This window comes from Polyodon spathula, chromosome 11, assembly GCF_017654505.1.
Source record: "Polyodon spathula isolate WHYD16114869_AA chromosome 11, ASM1765450v1, whole genome shotgun sequence".
NCBI classification, from domain to species: Eukaryota; Metazoa; Chordata; class Actinopteri; order Acipenseriformes; family Polyodontidae; genus Polyodon; species Polyodon spathula.
Window position 1 is genome coordinate 16283696 of NC_054544.1, and position 15806 is coordinate 16299501.

General features: G+C 37.3%; 1 protein-coding gene across 1 annotated transcript; it reads right to left on the reverse strand.

Moving 5' to 3' along the window:
- Window positions 1–7718: 7718 nt before the first annotated feature.
- Window positions 7719–11921, reverse strand: mstnb (myostatin b). The gene is made up of 3 exons (XM_041262695.1): window positions 11470–11921; window positions 10123–10493; window positions 7719–8984 (listed from the first exon to the last, which is right to left on the reverse strand). The coding sequence occupies exons 1-3, from the start codon at window positions 11837–11839 to the stop codon at window positions 8604–8606; spliced, it is 1122 nt and encodes a 373-aa protein (XP_041118629.1). The 5' UTR covers window positions 11840–11921; the 3' UTR covers window positions 7719–8603.
- Window positions 11922–15806: the final 3885 nt, after the last annotated feature.

Here is a 15806-nt window from a genome sequence, read left to right on the forward strand (position 1 = left end):
GTTACAACATGTTCCTGTCCAGGATTAAGTTATTCACCATAAAAATGGCCTTCACTTGATGTGTTTATATAGATCAGAAAGTATACTACAATAAAATCTCAATCCCAATATGACATTATTGAACAGGGACAGTTTGTTAAGGTTCAGTTTGGACAGGCAAAAGGTACCTGAATTGGACTGTGAGCTAAAAAGAACCAAACTGTCCCCATGAACCAAGAGCCATGTAATTTGAGCTTTGGCTTTATTTTGTAATTCCTTTTTGAAGGTGGCACATCGAGAAACAGTACAATTAGCTATGCTGTTTATTATTATTATTATTATTATTATTATTATTATTATTATTATTATTATTATATACACAGTATTATTAACAAATGTATAGTATACAGTGTTGTGTAAGATACAAGCTGATTTTCACCCAATCCGCATCCCCAATATACAGTAATAACATTTTTATATGGTTTCAGAATTGTTTATTCTCACAAGGTAAGTTTTACAGAGAATGGACCTATATTTTTTAAGCACAGTAACATGTTTGAATATTTAACATAATTCAGTTGCTTTCTAGCTTATTAATAATTCATTTATGACTATAAAAAACTGTTTAGATGTTTTTTTACTTATCAGGAACATAAATAAATATGTGCAAAAGGTTATGCCTGACAACTGAATCTACTACAGGAAATCTCACCTTCAACAAAATAGTAGCAAATATTTCCTGATGATGCACGAAATTTTCATTACACTGCCAATGAAAACTTTGTAAATGGATGTACCAGATAAAACAATTTTAATAACAAAACCACTGAGGATTGAAATTCTGAATGCTTGCTAAATCTGAGCTTGTTCTGCCTTTTCACTTGATGAAGTTTGCAATTCCTGTTTCAGCACCACAATAATAAAAAAGCAAATCTCTGAAATATATAATAATAATATCTTTATATAGCGCCTTTCATGGTGGACCACTATCACAAAGCGCTTTACAGAGGTAGGCTGTGAACTGTGCATTATCTGCAGAGTCACTTACAATAGGACAATGATTTAACATCTCATCTGCAGGATGGAGCACAAGATGGTTAAGTGACTTGCTCAGGGTCACACAGTGTGTCACAGTGGCAGGGGTGGGATTTGAACTGGTGACCCTGGACTTTAACTACTGGATTACGCTGCCTCCTTAATTATACACTTGTATAGTCTAAAATTTCTTATAAAATAAATAAATAAAAGAATAGCTGTTTGTTAATGGAGAATTAAAAGTAACTAAAATTGTAGTTGATAAACATTTAAACACATTTTGTTTACGGATGAAAGACGGCCTATAATCCTGATAAGAAAGCAATCTGATGTAAGTAAATAAACCTGAATGGTCCCAAACCATTTAAGCTTAGTTTGGTCAATTTTGTGGGGTCCCTAGCTTGACTGTTGTGGTATGTGACATTAAAACCAGAAAAGCCAAACCTTAAGACCGAATCCTCCAGAGGTTGTTGATATTAATACAGCAGTGAGGAAAAGTCTGTACAGTAAGATGACAGCAGCAAGACACTGTTTCAGTTAAGATGCAAATAATATCCCTACAAATAAACAGAATGATTTAGTATATTTTATTATATTGCCCAGGTTTCAATATTCTTTATATATATATATATATATATATTGCTTGTAAAAATGTATACTTATGAAAGTAAAGTTATACAAATTGAAAGCACGTCAGTATGCATTTACAGTACTTTAAAAGTTCTAAAAGTCCTGCAACACTTTTCTTATGGTTTCACCAGCCTTAAGATTACTAGAAATTGATACTCTGAGAGAGCTATACTTCTGTATAGGAGACATTACTAAAAGATTCTTTGATTTATTCATATTATACTTGATGATTCAATTCAGAATGTTCCCATTTGATTGAAAGTGCTAATAGTACAAGGGAAACAGGATATTGCCAGTTACCCAGACAGGACATAGATTTTTACATGCTCCTCTGAGAAGCATCAATCCACAATTTATGTCAACAGCAGATCTCTAAGCACACATGGTTTACTAACTTGGAGCTTCTTCGTGTCATTTTTTAAAATAATTTCAGAAAGGTGCATAGTAAAAGAAACTTCACGTCAAGTAAAATTGATTAATTGTTCTTCACAGGGGAACCAACCCCTGTTCGGTGGAAGCCGTCTTGTTGCAGTGAAATATTTGTTATCTCATATATATATATATATATATATATATATATATATATATATATATATATATATATATATATATATATATAAGCTGTGTCACAGTTTTCTAACCTGCAGTGGCTTTACAGTGTAATTTATCACATAATGGATTCAAAAGGATAACTTGAGTTTTAACAAATGTATACATACTCCACTAAGCGAAAAAACAACTTAAAAACATAGAAATATATATGGGAGTGTGATCAATTTATCAAACTGGATGATACCTTTACTCCACCAGCTGCAATTGAAAATCCCCAAAGCACAGCCCGGGCCAGTGCATGACAGCACATTGATTTATACTGACTTGAGTTGAATTGAGTGTCAAAGGAAATACTTACTTTCAAGGCAACATCTTACTTTCTTAAAGTTCCATGGATTCCAATGCTTATTTGTATTTATTTATTTTTATAAATGTAGTACTCTCCAATTGATTTTACCTCGTTTTTCTCCCAATTTGAAATATCTAATTGTATTTTAGGCTCAGCTCACCGCTACCACTCCTGCGCTGACTCGAGAGTGGCAAAGACTAACACACTGTCCTCCGAAGCAAGTGCCATCAGCTGATTGTTTCTTTTCACTCTGCAGGCCCACCATGCAGCCAACCCAGAGCTACAGCGTCAGAGGACAACGCAGCTCTGAGCAGCTTACGGGCAAGCCCGCAGGCACCCAACCAGTCTACAGGGGTCGCTGGTGCATGGTGAGCCAAGGACGCCCTGGCCAACCTAAGTCCTCCCCCCCAGACGGCCCTTGACCAATTGTGCGCCGCCCCCTGGGAACTCCCGTCCAATGGAATAGCCTGGACTTAAACCAGCACCCTTCAGACTATAGGGTGCATCCTGTACTCCACACGGAGCTGCACTCGGGAGCCCAGCCGCCAGTGCTTATTTAACTTGCTGAATACTGTATGAATTACCTATTCAATGTAAAAACAAGTTTTCAAGTTGATTGCAACATTGTTATAGTTTATATTCTACATGTTACTATAATATTACCATATTCTCACATTTATAGCAGAATTGATATAGTACTGAAATGTCTAGTTTTAAACTTCTAAATAACTTTGTCCTTCCTAATTGGTGTTTACCCATTAATTAACAGATGCCTGAGTGTATGCAGGTTCTGTGGCAGTGGGGGAGCTGTGAGCACCTAGGTGTTTTGATGTGACCCTGCCATTCTCCAGTCAGTCCCCAAGCAGCCAAGAGAAACTCACAGTGAAGGGCAGTTTAGAATCCATCCATCCAAAGATGAATTGCTTATTTTAAAAAAATAGCATTGTGTAACAAGTTAACCCTTCAGGTCTTCTTGCTTGAATGAATCATATTCATTATGAATAACACCAACTAACCCTTATGTTGCATAGCATTCTGCCAACTAGAAATGTAATATTAGTTAAAACACTACATCTCAAAATCAGTTAATGCAGAGAAACTTCTTAGCTGGTAGATGAACGTTTCAACTATATAAAAAAAAACATTGCTTCTACTCAAATAAGAAGTTTGTTTTAAAATGCCAGGAAACTTTAGCAACTTGCAGGAAATCTTTCTGAGCTACAAGTTGTGAGGTATTTAATTAGCTTTAGATTTAACTGAAATGGCACACATAGCGTACGTTGAACTTTTTGTCATTAAAACAAATTCAAGCCTTTTTTTACTGCCAAAATTGAATTTGAAAATATACAAAATCAATGAAGAGAATTATCTAATACAAATGGACAAACTAATGAGGATGCAGGGCTTGGTGCCTGAGTATCTCCGATTACTGGTAGTAGTTGTAGTAGTCGTTGTCATAGTATTTTAAAATCTTTTATAACGTTTTTGCTTAATATACGTTTTAAATGGTGGGTGACCGGGCTGCTAGAGGAAAGGAGTGTTTTTTGTAACTTAGGATTGGAAGCTCAGCCTCTAGACTAGGGAGAGAGAAAAGGACGGGCCGGACTTCAACCAAGAGAGCCTTCCCTATGGAGTCGAGGCTAGCCCTTATGGCCCCCGGGCCCCTGAAAAGACAGAGTCCTCTGACTTCTGGAGAGTCGTTATAGGCTCGGCCTCGCAACTGGGTCCCAGTTAGAGACCGGGTTCGACCCTCAGAGGACAGAACAGCTCATATGAAGCCTTGATGTAAGGACGAAAGAATCTGAAAGAACACAATTAATTGTTAGTTATGGGATTCGAGCACTAAGGAAGTAAGACAGAGCCTTCTTTCTTGAAGCAAGATATAGCACATGAGCTGCGAAAGAATATTGTGGCCGGTGGTCCCCTCTGACCACAAGGAGAACCTGCAGAGTTACTGGAACTCCAGGTCAGGGTAGTGAGACTCACTATCCCACCCAAAAGATGGACCACCGGCTCCCCACTGAACCCGCCCCTGTGAAGACAAACAAAGACTGCGTGCCAATGCATAACATAAAAGCAAGAAGAGACAAACAAAGACAAACTAAATAGCTAAAAATAGAAGGTTAGTGGAACAAGCTATGTGTCGGCCATCCGTTCGGAAAAAAACCCTTCTATTAGGGGAAAACCTTGGGCGGAGAGGGTGCCCCCACTCCAAGCATACTAGCTATAGACTGGTGAGCTGCAGTGATATTGAATGGCAGCAATCGCATGTAGGAGTTGACTGCTGAAGAGGACCAATGCCCCGTGGCTGTTAAAAGAGGCTAGGCCAATCCAGAAGGAGTGCGTGTGTGTAGAATATGGGAGAAAGACCTGCACTGGTGACAAGAGCGGTGAGGTAAGAAGAGAACCAGGTTGGAAGAGAACCAATGTATGGTGATGCTTTTGAAGCAATTATACAAAGAAGGAGATGCAGGGGGGTTCTTGGTGATTCCTCGGAGAGTCAGGTGTACTGCTGGGATGTCTGCATTATTGTAGATGCTTGGAAGATGGCAAGCTTGGTTTATGAAATTGTGAGAAACTGATATCCAAACAATTGAAGATGAGCTGCTGGAACTTCATTAATTGATTATTCTAGTGTTGCAGCAAGGTGTACTGCAGTCTAGAGAGGTAAAATGCTGACCATCCTGTGTGCTAGTGAATGCGGGATCAATCGGCGGTTTGCTACTATCATGTCTGCTCGGAATGGAAAAGGTGAACTCACATTTATAGATTTGGGTAGTCATTCTAATAGTAGAACTCCTTAACTCATAATCAAGACAGATTTCCAGTCTCGTACCACATTGCTCACCATGTATTAATGTTATAGTATTTGAGAGGGGGAGCGGACATATCAGATGGGAGTTAGCGTTAGCCTTGAGTGTGGAAATGGCTGCCATGATCCAAGTATCGAGGAAAGCTGGAGCTTTGGAAGCTCTGGAGGAGAGTTTCTTGTTTCTGAAAGATATTTTTAGGTGAGAATCCAGGTTTATGCAGTTGAGATGAGTGTGAGAATAAAACTTAAAAATATTAATAAAACTTATATGGTAAGAATATTTTAATTATGTACTATCTGTTAAATATATGTAAGTATATTGTCGGTGCATGCTAATTTACATGCGTCACAGTGCGGTTTCTGTCAAGAACACAAATTTTTATCTTTGCCTTATGTTTAAAAAAACACAAGAGAGTTACAGCACTGGAAATTGTCAAACCATTAAAACTGTTTCAGTTATTATTATTATTATTATTATTATTATTATTATTATTATTATTATTATTATTATTATGCCTTTCAAAGGGAGAACAAACTGATTTCAACCCCTCCAGAAGCCAGAACGCTTGTACAGGAAGGTAAAACATCCAGAGGTTTTATTGAGGTTACTATATAAGTTTTCTTGAAGCAATTGTCAAGAGTTGTCTAGCTATACTCTGCCTACAGAGTCCCTTCGAGCTTCCTCCTTGGAAAACAGGTTCTCTGCTCTAGCCCATTTTGGACATGCCAGATGGGAAGCTCAACACAGTAATTGTTCCCCCTTCCAATTCCCAAGTGTTGTGACTGGTTCTACCATGAAAAATAATGTTTCAGCCTAATGTAACAAACTCATTGTTGTGTCTCGATGTACCCCCAACTAATGAGTAGCATTGCCGTCTGTCTGCTCCCAACACCTGTATCACAGTCTAAGACCAGGTTGTTTTATTTATCGTTTATGTGGAACATTTGGTAGGTTTATAGTCTGATAAATTAGATTTTAAACCACTCTGTGGATGCACAGCATATTAAATGGCTACCTTGACAGGGTATATGTAATATATAGTGTACCATTTAGCTCAGAGTCTGATTTAACCAACCTGGTTAATGTGGCAGTTTTCCAAATCTAGATTACAATAGCCTGTGTGGTTAATTCATCAGTGATGAGAGTGCCATCTCCTGGAACGAAACATCAAGATTCACCACCTCTTAATACTTAGCTGCCAACCTCAGTTTATTGCTTATCAAAGCATATAGTAAGCTGCACATATAGGCTTTAGTATCAGCTTCTGAGCTCCGAAGAGTTTCTGTGGATTTTAGAAAGTTTGATGTAATTCTTTCAATAGAAATGCTGGATATTTTTAAATATGTGTGTTTGAGGTATCATATATAAACAGTGTTTAAAACAGTAGTATATAGAAAAAGAGAGCTATTCAAATTGAAATGTATCACTGGGGTATAAGTGAAATCTTTAAGGATAGGTATATGTAAATCAATAAATTTGGTTTATCCCAGAGGGACTCATATGGTAAAAGCACTGCCACAACAGGGAAGCGCAGGTTCGAGTTTGGGTTGCACAAAGTTGCACGGTCTCCACAGGGAATCCAGGGGGGGAGCGTTGCATTGACTCTGGGAGGCAAAACCAGAAGGGACTGTTTCTACACTGCACCCTGGCAGACAAGCACCTAGTGAGTTCAGGCAGACACCTGCAGGCCCGGTCCAAATACCAATTGCTGGATACAACTGTTGTATGCATCTTCTAGTTAGAGCACTTAGAAAAAGCAAAAGATTGTCATTCGTTGATCACAAGCAGAAACTGCTGTACCTGCTGTAAATTCATTTTGGGAGCATTTTTATTTTTTTGTTTTGACTTAATATATATATATATATATATATATATATATATATATATATATATATATATATATATATATATATATATAAATAAAGCACCTTTATTTGTGTAACAGATATTACAAACAGTGGTTAAAAAAAAAGGAAAGTCTGTATAGAAACAATGCCATGTACACATTACAAATTAGCAAACATATCAAAATCTTTTTTTTTTGTTTTTTGTAGCAACCAATTTGTTTCTATTGGTTTGCCATAGTGCAAACTGTGTTATTTGTAAAACAGTTTAAAGAGTAAGTAACAGGGTTATAAAAAAAAACATAGCGTTAACAATTAATTTCTCTTTTCATTGTTAACATCCTGACAACTTTTTACACTCTTACAACTTTAAAGTCTGTTTCAAAGCTCTTTCTTTTAAATGGCTGTTCTAGTGCACTGGGTTTGAGATCTGTCCTCTAAATCACTGCAGGAGGTTTAAAAAAAAACTATAACAACAACAGGTGCTCTGGGTTTTCTGTTCTGTACCACATTATGGATCGTTATTGCAGTGTTACCTGTTTGACAATGTGGGCAATAATCCTTACACTATCAGTGCACTAGAGTGTCCATTTAAAAGTAGCTTTCAAATAGACTTTAAAGTTATAAATGTAAAAAGTTGTCAGGATATTAACAAAAAATGACAGGTATGTAATTTAAACAGTTGTAGCAACACCTGGGGATGTGTGACGTTATATTTTTTGGAACCCGGCTTCTTACTCATTAAGCATGGTTTTAACATTTAACATATTTTTACATTTCTCTGCCTTTTACACATTTAATCACAAACACTGCATTCTTAGTTGCCTCTAAATCAAGTCCATCTTTCCAGCAATTCTGATATAAAATTACAATTCAAGTGTGTAGAACAGTTCAGGTGGCACTGTGACAGGAAAGCAATTGTTTACTGTACTATAATACCTCTTATGTAAATGTTAACATTAATTGAAGCCCATCAAATCTTGAATTCAAGCATCAAGCCTTTCTCAAAAAGACCTACTGTAGAGGCTTCTTAAATTCTTTCAGAAATATCTGCATATATGAATTTTCTGAGATATTGTGTAATATATTGTTAGGTTGTCAAAGCTGGTGTTGAAAGGTGTATGTATGCATGCCTGTAAGAAGAAAAGGGTCACTAGGAGATGCCATGGCCTGGACTGCGACTTCTCCCTCTCGAGTATGAAATCAAACACCCAGCAGCCTCGTAGATTTGTCTTCCAGGAAGATTTTCGATGACTTGCTCAACATTACTTTTGAATCTGAAGCAACTGCCTCTATTCTTGTTCTGTTGCACAGTATTTTGGAAATGCAGAAATCACTGACAGAAGAAATCTCTCCATTTTCAAGTCCAGCCTCAGGAAGGAATGGGCTTCTCTGGCAAGCTCATGAGCACCCACAGCGATCTACCACCATGGCCGGGATTGTGCCGTATATTATTTGTTCTTTCTCATTGAAATAGAGCATATTGATGGGGGACATCTTGGTAGGGGTACAACAGGGCCCTGCCGAACCCCTGGGGTTCGCTTTGTGGACCAGGTGAGTGTGAGGATATTTCTGCAGATACATGAACTCGCATTCTCCTGAGCAGTAATTGGCCTTGTATCGTTTAGGTGCAATAATCCAGTCCCATCCGAAGTCCTCGAAGTCCACAGTGAGGGGGTAACGACAGCATCGGGATTCAAGAGAGTGCTCGTCGCAGTCCAAGCCCAAGTCTCGCCTTGGTCGCTTGGGCACATCTGTAATCTTCACTTCCAAGAAAGGTTGCTGTTAAAACAAGGACAAGGAAAAGATCCATTTTATCATTAAATATGCGCAGTCACCGACACGCACTCCAGTGAAACATCATTATTCCTGACTAATGATCCCCCTGTCTCTTTCCTAGTTGTATACCTTACAGGCCCAAATTGTTACTCTTTCTTCTGACAATTCCAAGGATGAAAATAAGAGCAAAACAGGCTTGGACACCTTTTGTTTGCTTGTCTAAATCAGCTCAGACCTGGTATGGCTCTAAATGTTTTTCAATCGGAGAGGGATCCCTGCTGGAATTGCATTTCCTTCAAACTGTTTCTTCTTTTTTAAATATGTTTAAGTGATATAGTTTAAAGACAGAGCATAGCTTAAATTAAGGCAACAGGCTGAACTACAAGATTTACACTTACAACTTTAAAGTCTGTTTCAAAGCTCTTTTGTAAAATGGCTGCTCTAGTGCACTGGGTTTGTGATCTGTCCTCTAAATCACTGCAGGAGGTTTAAAAAAAAAACTATAACAACAACAGGTGCTCTGGCTTTTCTGTTCCATGCCACATGATGGATCATGACTTTGATTGCACCACCCTTTATAGGACGTTAATGACAAACCACTGAACACAGGTTTGTCATTAACGTCCTATAAAGTAGACATGGGAAAAATTACTGCAGACATGGGAAGAATAATATCAGTATTGCAGTTTCATAAAGAAAACAGCTAAATTCCAAAACAATTTAAATTCTTCTGGAAAGATATGAGACCATTCCTCTGTGATCACTTGAATTGTTATTTTTGTTATTTCTGTAGCAAAGTTATAGAATAGTCTGTTAAGGCATCACCTTTGAGACTGTGTCTGTTTCCAAAAATATGAACAGCTTGTTCAGTCTTGGATAAGGAACCACCTGCTAACCAAGACGTGTTTGCTTTCAGTCTTCTATCTGTGTCCCTCTATCAGTTAAGAAATTAGAATGACTTCCTCCAAGAATGTATTACAGCAGCTTTTCACAGAACTGCCCCCACAAAGGACATAGCCTTCATGGTTGGTACTAACGCCATCTTCATACTAGTAACAAGTACAATTAATACACACTGAAATACATATGTCAAAATGTTATATTGGTCTGCTTCATACATTTACTTATAAGAACCACTTACCAACCCCTCCTCCCCTGGTTCCGGCGAAGTAACAGCCAGGTCATTTCCATTGGAATCGAATGCATTGATCTCGATCCCCCAGTTTATATCAGGCTGCCGAAACCAGGATTGCAATACTTGTTTAAAATCTATGCTTTGCCACATGCTGGTCCCAGAGTTTACGTCGAGCTTCAAAGACCGGATTCTTGTGTGCCTGGTCCCGTCGGTCACTGGCTTGAGTCGGAGGATCTGCAGATAGACAGTCGTGGATTCCTGGACTGGACGCAGGTGTATCCAGAGTTGTGCTTTGTCTATACGGTTGGTTTGAATTTTCGGGCTGAATGTGAAGAAGCAGCACTTGGGCTTTCCATCAATCTGTACAATGGAGTCCGCTTTATGGAGAAAAAAAAAACAGGGATGAGTCGGTAACAAATAAAACCAAATATATTAGTAAGTTTATTCTGCTGGTTCTATGCCACCTAATCTGATCTAACCATTTTGCCTATTTTAGTTTAACTCCACTTCTTTTTCAAATGAGTTGACATGTTGCATTTTTCTGTGGGCTACCCGTCACTCTTGTAAACGAGATGGCTTACCTGGTGAGCAATTAGTTTTAATAAAAAAATGCGACATATAGGCCTACCTATTGTAAAGAACTCCGTGGGTTTTCACTCCCCTTTATATGTTGGTATACTTTTCTTTATGGGTGAAATAAAATCAGTATTTGAAAAACAATCAGCTACAGTAGTATTTTTGCCAATAATTTGTGTGTTAGAGTACCGTACATAATGCAATTAGTTAAAGCTGACTTAGCACTTTAGTAGAGTCAGCTGCAATTCAACTGCCCCCCAACTCCCTGAGGCCAGACCACCGTCACTAATTGTTATAATCACTTATTCTTCTCAAATGAACACGACTATGCTTTTGGGACAATGCGTCTTTCTTACACGCTCCAGAACATAAATAATTTAGTTAATCTAGAAGAACTAACAGAGATGTTAACATGTTAATGTCCAAATTTTAAGTTAATCAAACCAAAGAAAGTTGTACTTCAAAGTCCATTCAATCGCAAAAAGCCAATGAAAAATACCATACATCTGGACAAATAACGATAAGTCGCATGGATAACAAAATATGTTTGTTAAAGTGTTAATTTTGAACTCGGCAATTATTATTATTTTTATGCAGTTGCCTGTTACTGCAGTAGCCGATAATATTACAGACATACAATATGGGTAGAAACCAAACTTGCTGCTTTGTATATTTGCATTTCTGCAACAAGAACATACAATATTACTAGTCAATATTCTGATACTGCTACTGTGCAACTAACGTCAATGCAAGTTTGCGCTTTGTGAGGGTACTTACGCGTTGTGGCTATGGTGATGATGGTTTCGGCGGTGGCATGGTAATCGTCATCTTCCAAGGCGGCGTCGTTATTATCATCCCCCAGGACATCGTATTGATCAAGCAGTTGCTGCACTGGAGGAGCTTTGGGTAAGAGCTGCTTGACAACATCACGGCTGATGTTTGGAGCCTGGTTGAGGCGAAGCTTACTGAGGATTTGCGACTTGATAGATTGCAGTCTTAAGAGTTTACTGTGCTGCCTTGTGTCACAAGTAGAGCACGGTTCACTGGCGTCCGCTTTCTCTGAAGGCTGCTGAGGAATCTCCCCAAGACCCACTGGACCAAACGCAACCAGGAGACACAAGTAAATAAGAATCCGTGATTTCTGCATGTTCCCCTTTTTTGGCAGTGTACTTTTTTGTTTGTTATTCTTGGTTCCACTTTATGTTATGCGGTGAGGAGTATACTGAGAACCGTCCACCACACTGATAGGTGTCATATATTCTAACGGGGCTTTTTATACCCCAACTTTGGTTACACTATTGTGTCGTCAAAATTCAACGATTGGTTGGTTGGGCAAGAATGAATCTTGATGTCTGGAGTGCGATCCATTTTTCTCTCACAGTTTAAACCAGAGCCATGGTAGAAACACGTTCTAAAGTTGGCAGATCTAACCAAGTAAATCAAATAAAAGGTATTTTCTGACTACACGTGCATTACCTACTGTAATTGGATACCCGTGTGCTACTTTGGCGTTTAAGATTCGATTAGGGTTACAATGTCAATTGAGTAGCAAACCACAATTCGTCCGTGATAAAAACTATTGAGCCTGCTATTCAATTAATTTGGGGTGAAGAGTAATGCCTATATAGTAGGCAAGTTAATGTTGTCATTTACGTATGTCCTTGCAACATTACGACTTCAGATTTAGGTGCATAGTCTTTTCCAACCACTCGCGGTAAATAAACACCAGGGGTACAGGTTTGCAAACAAAACTTATTGTAGTGTAATACTTTGTAATTGTATTACATTTATTGAAATCGTGTTATTTATATGTATTGCACTGTAGGCCTATTACCTTTTTCATATCGATAATAAATAGCCTAATAGGGTAGTAGTAATTGAGTGTCATTTTGGGCAATGTAAACATTGTTTAAGAGAACATAATGCATAATGTACCTTTACTGTATGAAACCTCTTGCTAATAAAGTTAAATTCTGCAAAGAATACTGTTATTGGTTGTATACGAAACCGTTCAATAATAGTTATTACGATTTAAAAGCCTGGCATGCAGTTGCTCAAGATTAAAGAAAAGTGTACAGTCAATCTCCTTACTGTGTTATTACATCAAATAAGAAACTGTTGATTTCTAAGTAATTTCCCAAATTATATTAGTTTATAAATTAACTATGTACCTTGTAAACGCCTGCTTAATATTTTTCAGGGCTTGTTAATTTTCTCAGGCGTTTTGGGAGCGCACAGTCTGTCCCCTGCTGATCAATTTTAGAACTGCTACGTGAGTTTCAAAAATACATTTGGAACTTATTGGGTCAGTTAAAACGAACTTGTAGATTTAGTACGGAGCCTGCGTAAATTACTGACTAGCTAATACGGGACTGTTCTTGAATTTTGCGCAAGTATGTAACTTTTTTATTCTTTCGATACAAACCCATTTTTATATAATCTATCTGCCAAAGTTCTGCTTTTATATAAGCACCTTTGTTCATTACTACCATCCCAGAATCTTTATCTGCTGGTCTTATAATGATGCTATCATCCTTTAGTAATTCCTTTAGCGCGTCTTCTTCATTCGTACTTACATTTAGTTTTCCTTTACTTCTAAGGCCCGTTATCATTTCATTTCTAACAACTTTAATATACACGTCTAACCATTTGTTTGTTCCCTCTGGCGGAGTCCTTTATGTTAATTTCTTTTGTGTGTGTATGTATTTTTTTTTATCGTGATTCTGATTCCTTGCAGTTAATTTATTTGATGTGTATCTATTGCTGTTACATTTAAGTATAATTAATTATTGTTTTTAAATAACAGATTAATTGGTTTTCCATTTCATGGAACGAAGTTTATATTCCTCCATATTTAAAGCATTCCTGACCTACAACATTTAAGTAACAGTGTATTTGTCTATTTGTAATATCTACAGCAGCAACAACTTCTGCCTCTATAGGTCTCTATGCTACCACTGCTTAATTTCATTTTCTCGATATGCTCCTTATAATCTTCATAAAGGTAACATTTGTATCTATTTTCATGTCTGCTCATGTGTTTAAACCCTATTCCCCCCTTACCAATGGACAGTAGTCGTGTGCAAAATTATACAATGGAGCAAAAACTTTATTTCATGGCCTTAAAAGATTTTATAGAAACTGTGGAGGATGGCCGAAAGGATTCAACAGCAATTCTGCAGCGCACAACTGCACGGAAAGCACTGTAATGCTGACTTTAGAGAGACCGAAGAGACTGGAAAGTCGTACTGGAATTATTTATTATTATTGTTTATATGTAAAATAGCCCTGCGTTAAATTGAATAAGTTAAATAACGATGAAACTGGTTTTGTTGCAATCGTTTTGACACTTTGTTTTGTTTTGTTTTGAATAGTTCAGTTTCATAAAAGTTGTCAATACATTTGGGGATTTTTCATGTTTGTTCGAGTTAGTACGATACTACAAGTCTTCAGTCTACAGAAATTATCAGACTTTGAGTGTTTTAGAATCCTCTAATCTGCAGGGCAACAGCAGTTACTTTGGGTTCGTTGCAATTGAGACACATTTTAATCATTTTATTTATTTATTAATTTTAAAGCGCAGCTGGGGACTATATTGAGCTGCTTAGTTCGTTGCAATTGGTATTAACTTGCGTACTGTTTGTTCCTCTGCACTAACCGCGGGATCACTCAGTTAGTACGCTCCTTTCAGTTCGTTGCAATTGACCCCTGGTGTAGGCTTAATCTTATGATAATAACAGAAAGCAATAATCATTTACCATACTCGCTCTTACATCATATATAATAGATACATTGGTATATTTGTACCAAAAGGTTTAAGTATGTGAATGCATTCATTGTCATCCCTTTAATAGTAGGTTTGAAATACCAGAAGAAGAAAAAATTGAGAAAAATCAAAATCAACAAAAAGGTAAGCCGTAAGCTCCAGACAGGCGTACATTCCTTAACTCAACGTTTGCTAAATCCACAAGAGGGAGCCAGTAGCACACCACTGCAAAACATCCCTGGGAAAGTGCTAGGAATGTAATGCATGTATAGATAAGGGAAAGGTTCGAGTTGGGATTTACCACTGAACATCGGTTTAAATTAATACATTCATATGATAGCAATATGGCTAATCCATGTTAATTTCAAATACGGTATATACATTCAAAATATGTTATTGGCAAGATTACTAAGTAAATATTTTAGTGTTAGCATTGCCCTATTAGATTTATATAGTACGTCACTCAAAGTAGCCAATCCATAGTGTTTTTTTTTTGTTGTTTTTTTTTTTTTTTTTTTTTTAATACATTTCTAAAGATAACCTGAGATTGAGAAAACCCGTGTGTATGAGTACTGCTCAAAACCCACGAACCACCAAATCATTGCACCTGTACACAAAAGCCTCAGGGGTGAGACGGTCAGCTGTAATAACTGCACCTATCGTGACTGTTCAGTGACACGCCAGGTTTTCACTGTCCAAAGTTTACGTTTTCGTATCACGGGACCTTAACAGGATGTTTACAAAAAGCAATAAACTAAACAGAAACCATTCCAGAACGAACAGAGGTAACGTATTCTTCAACTGTCGTTTTCTTATTAAATAGCGTTTCAGTAAGGTCGCTGTACAAAAACAAAGTAAGTACTGTACTGTGAAAGCCTAATAATTACTAACCGACTAACTCAATGCAGACATTAGCTTCATTAAAAGCAATCCACGAACAATCACTAGTACTTTTCATATCTGCAAGTGTAATACTGTTATGAATGAGTCTATTATAATTAAACAAGTAAAAACACAAAATCTAGTGATGATTTGAATGTATGTTTAGATTAAATAAATATTTCACTAAATAAACGATATGGCTAACTCTCTGGAGAAATTGCATTTAAACAATCGAACATAACCGTTTCCCCCTAAGTTTTGAAATTGCCTACCGATAGGTGACGCTATAGCAATAGGCACGGTAGTAGCGTCTATTTTATAATAATAACAAGGTACTGTGTTCAACGCGATTTTAAACAGCTTACATTTAGGGTTCGTCATTGATAAATGGAATTATTTACATATGGATGATGAAAAACTATATCCAATGTAAGCATATTCATAGAAAAAAACAACCTAACTTCAG